This window comes from Salvia splendens, chromosome 7 (assembly GCF_004379255.2).
Source record: "Salvia splendens isolate huo1 chromosome 7, SspV2, whole genome shotgun sequence".
In the NCBI taxonomy this organism is placed as follows: domain Eukaryota; kingdom Viridiplantae; phylum Streptophyta; class Magnoliopsida; order Lamiales; family Lamiaceae; genus Salvia; species Salvia splendens.
Window position 1 is genome coordinate 31,682,733 of NC_056038.1, and position 4,215 is coordinate 31,686,947.

Below are 4,215 nucleotides of genomic sequence, written 5' to 3' on the forward strand. Positions count from 1 at the left end.
TCTAATTATCCATTAAAACTCGTGTCGAACCAAATATTCATACTCCTTGGGAATGAAGGAAGTACTTAAAAAACAATTTGTCAAATTTCAGCCATGCACGTGTAGTATCATAGAGAAGTCACTCGGAAATTTCGGTAGGAATGTGCAGTTTTCTTGAATATGAGAAAAAAGATAGCCGCCGCCCATGAAACTAGTTTCTTGCTGAGACTTAGAATACAACTAGCTAATTTCAACTAGCTCGATTCGTGTGGCAACCAAAAAAGTTGGTTTTTTTGTTTTTTTAAAAGTACAAATCAAGAATTGACGATGAATTAATATGCCCAAGGTTTTGGAAAATTTTAGTATAATACTATTATAGGTCAGGTGCACGCGTTCACCGGACTTTATGCACACGGTAACCTCCATCTAGAAGATCATATTGATTTGCACAATTGATGTTATCAATATTCAAGAATAATTAAATATAATTATTATTGATTCTCTTACATAGGAAAACAATTTCAACAGCCTATACGCGGGTCGATCAACGGTACAGAATAAATTAATGGCTCCAAAATCTCGATTTATATTTTGCCTTCTGTAGTTCTATTCACTCTTCTTCTTTCATTGTAATTATATGAATTACTATGCCAGGTCATGGATTTTAATTTGTCTTTTATTTATAATACAATTAAGAGTGACCACGTTGATGAAATTCCGTAGCTTGTAGATGGGCAACTGGCATTTATATTCCGATATTTAATTATAGTGATAAAAAAATTACTTGACTTGAAATTTCAGATAATCTCGCAGATAATCAAATGATTTTGATATACATTTTCTATGATAATGTTATAACATCAAGCATTGTTTTTCCTATTAGGTGGTCAAACTGTTGTAGCTGTATCTCATAGTAATAGACTAATAGTCAATTTCAGATCAAAAAATGCAGTGATGATTTAAATATAAATAATACTAATAAATGAGGGTTCCAGTTAAATATTTTGACTGATGCATGAAAATGAAAACTCCTTCTGATTCAATGACATTTTCAAACTATCTGACTAAAAATTCAAAAACAGAAACTATCACTCATGTGAATGTCTCATGTAGTCACGTATACAAAACTAAAAAAATTATGCTTCTAGAGGATAGTGAATACTGAATAGTGATATGACTAAAATTATTAAGTACTACTAGTATTAGTAGTGCTACATAAAGTGAGGCATTAGTAAAAATGAAATTGAATAAATTGATTAGCCACTTTAGTACTCCGTTTAAATTAAAAATATATAAGTGACGATGGAAAATCTAATTTATCAAGTTCTCAAATATTAAGCTTTTTATGTTAGGATAGAGTGATATCACTACTATCAAAATCAAATAATTTTTCATCAAACTCAAACCCAATAGATATAAATTAAAATGACAATATATGTTTCCCGCCCTAATAAGAGCTATTTCTACAATCCCAATTCCAAGTTGCTTCACTATTTCATCTCTCCCTCTCTCTCTGTGTGATAGTATAAGCACAAAATCTGAGTGCTGCGTAGCGACGTTCATAATGTCAGCTGCAAAAGTGAGCGCGAAGCGAGTTTCCGAGTCGGAGAATTTGAAGGATCGGCGAAAGAGAGTCGCTGTTGAAGATGATTTTGATGCTGCAATTTCTGAGTAAGCATTTCGCGAGGAAGTCTCTTCTTAGCTGATTTACTGTAGTTTTATTATCACCAAACATTTTGTCAAAAGTGTTGCTGAAGTTCTCTTCTATGTGCAGTGATATTAAAGGTATTATGAGCGCTCTTCAGCAGATCAAGGCGAAGGCGCAGAAAGATGATCAGAAGAAGAACGAAGAGACAATTTCTAGGTGAAAAACTCCGAAACTTTATTGGCGATCTAGGTTTAGTTTTGATGTATGTTAATTTGATCATACAGAATATAGTTTCAAATTATGTTACGCTTAGCTCTAACTGGTGTTAATTTTATAGAATTTGCAAATTTGATTGGGGATTTACCTTATGATCTGAAGCTGATGGCCTGACTTTTACTGAATTTGAAATTAGTAGTAACAATTATGTGAAACATTATGCATCGAACGACTGTGAGATATGAAACATGTGGATTTGCTACCAAGTACTTTACCTCGTTTCAATCGGACGTATGTGTAAACAAACTACATAGGCTGGAAACAGTTTTCATTTATTTGTTCAATTTCATTATACTAGTGAGTTCATGTATGTTTGTGTACCTAAGATACTTCCCCATATAGCTCACAATCGGATAGTTGGTGGTAATCTTTGGAAATGCGGATCGACCGTCAGTAGAAAGAATGAAACTCATCTCATACGTAGTCACCTCATTTCTTTTAGATGAAGATAAATAGACTCATTTTCTGTTATTTGGTAGCAAGGAGATAAGCAAGAAATAAGAGACTTCTGCAAGTGCTATTTTCCTTTAGAATTAGTTATGACATGTGGCTGATAATGTTAATGAGGCCAGGAGTATTAAGTAGCTCAATCAACTTCTGATGTTCTGGTTTCAGTGTGTCTGCAGAGATCAAAGCTAGTTTGGATGAGTTGAAATCAAAACTGGAGAAAGACAGGTGACATGAATATTATTTGGACAATTGTGCTATCATCATAATACTCTGGATATTGTTATTGCTCGGTTAAGCTCAAGAATACTTCCTCATAATATTTGACAGGCAAAGCTTTGCTAAGGGTCTCATGAAGAGCTCAAAAGAGGTCCTGACGTGGAGTATACAAAAGAGAACTAGTTGGATCTTGTCAATACCTTACCACTTCCATCATTGAGACTTTAACTGGATGTATTTGCATCTGTGTAGTGTGAAAATTTACTGAAGAGTAAGGCTGCCAAGTTCCAAGAAGTTTATGAAACACTCAGCAAGGAAAAATCTTCATATGTGCAAGATTTGAAAGGTACTCTTCCTACATCCTGTCTTCAGTTTATGCCTTCTCTGGTGTTTGATTAGTAATGTCTTAGTTCAGATTTTAGATGATTGGGGGGACAACTGGATGTAGGGTGTTGATAATTGAAAGGAGATTTAAGTATCAGCTTTCTACAAAGTACGAGATTGAATGTTTATCTGAAGACAGGTCTTTTACTGTCTTTCCTATTTGGTACTCTCTGTAAGGCTAAGAAAAATCGAGTTAAATAGTTACAGCTTCTGTTAAATAGACTTGTAACCCCTGGTTAACATATTCATTTTAATCTGATGTTGTGTTAACATTTGTCTAATCCAATAACCTGAAGTAATAATGATATTATTAGAGTGACTTCTCAGTTCTCACACTATGTTCATGAGAGCTACACAAGCTATGTTTACATATACTAGTGCCTATGTGTCTACACTGGCTCTGTTCTGCAATAATTGTCTCAAAGTAAAATAAACTTTGGCACTATCTAGCATTAACTGAAACATTGTTTGATATTAATATGTTATCTCCAATTTGGGTATTGACAGAAGTAATTTCCAAATATGAAGAGGACAAGGAGAAGTTATTTCTGCGATACGAGCAAATGAGTGAGCGAAGGAAACTCTGTCATATTCCCCATTCTACATACTCCTGTAAGATAGTGCATTTGAATAATTGCTAAAAACTGGTTACAGGGAAGAAAGAGAAGAATATGATATCTGAAGTGGAGAAAGCAAATGCAGCAAGAATAGCTCAACTGGAGGAATCCCTCAAGAAGAAGAAACAGGTTAAATAAATGTTGTTGCCTTCTGCTGTGCTCATTGATATCTTGGATTATAGAATGAAGTATCGGTGGAATGTTCTTTTGTGAGCAGGATGATAAGACCTTCAGCATTTTGAGAAAGACACTGGGCTCATTTCTTGGAAATGCTTCAGATGAGGACTTCCCTCCCGATGACTGAGTAATATTACTTCCATTGGTAACCTTTTTATGTATGGCAACTGTGAATCTTATGAAAACTCGTCTCTCATGAACGACTACCTCTGAGTTTATTATCTTCTTCTGCTCGATTTGTGCAAGCCTGTTCTTGAGAAATATTTGGCCTTTTGCAATTGTCATGCATATTCATAGATTTTGAGCATTATATCTCATATGGCTGTGTTTTCTTGGAAAGAAAATGGGCTAGTTTTACGATGGGTTGATGTAGCCAAGACTCCAAGTGATATTTTAAGTATTTGTTGACAATTCAATTTTACAATTGCTTCGGTCCATAAACAATTCACGGTAACTATTTCACTATTT

At 34.3% G+C, this 4,215-nt stretch overlaps 1 protein-coding gene across 1 annotated transcript; it reads left to right on the forward strand.

The window, feature by feature from the left end:
- Window positions 1–1,466: 1,466 nt before the first annotated feature.
- LOC121741042 lies at window positions 1,467–3,968 on the forward strand. Its single transcript, XM_042133726.1, has 8 exons — window positions 1,467–1,650; window positions 1,754–1,843; window positions 2,519–2,578; window positions 2,681–2,720; window positions 2,822–2,915; window positions 3,461–3,520; window positions 3,608–3,699; window positions 3,788–3,968. Exons 1-8 carry the CDS (start codon window positions 1,544–1,546, stop codon window positions 3,872–3,874), a joined length of 630 nt encoding a protein of 209 aa, XP_041989660.1. The 5' UTR covers window positions 1,467–1,543; the 3' UTR covers window positions 3,875–3,968.
- Window positions 3,969–4,215: the final 247 nt, after the last annotated feature.

What these genes read in the sequence shown, in the direction of transcription:
- LOC121741042 (XM_042133726.1), top strand. Translation starts at nt 1,544, where the DNA reads ATGTCAGCTGCAAAAGTGAGCGCGAAGCGAGTTTCCGAGTCGGAGAAT. An exon ending in TTTGATGCTGCAATTTCTGA is followed by an intron (nt 1,651 to 1,753) that starts GTAAGCATTTCG and finishes TTCTATGTGCAG; the next exon opens with TGATATTAAAGGTATTATGA. An exon ending in CCCTCAAGAAGAAGAAACAG is followed by an intron (nt 3,700 to 3,787) that starts GTTAAATAAATG and finishes TTTTGTGAGCAG; the next exon opens with GATGATAAGACCTTCAGCAT.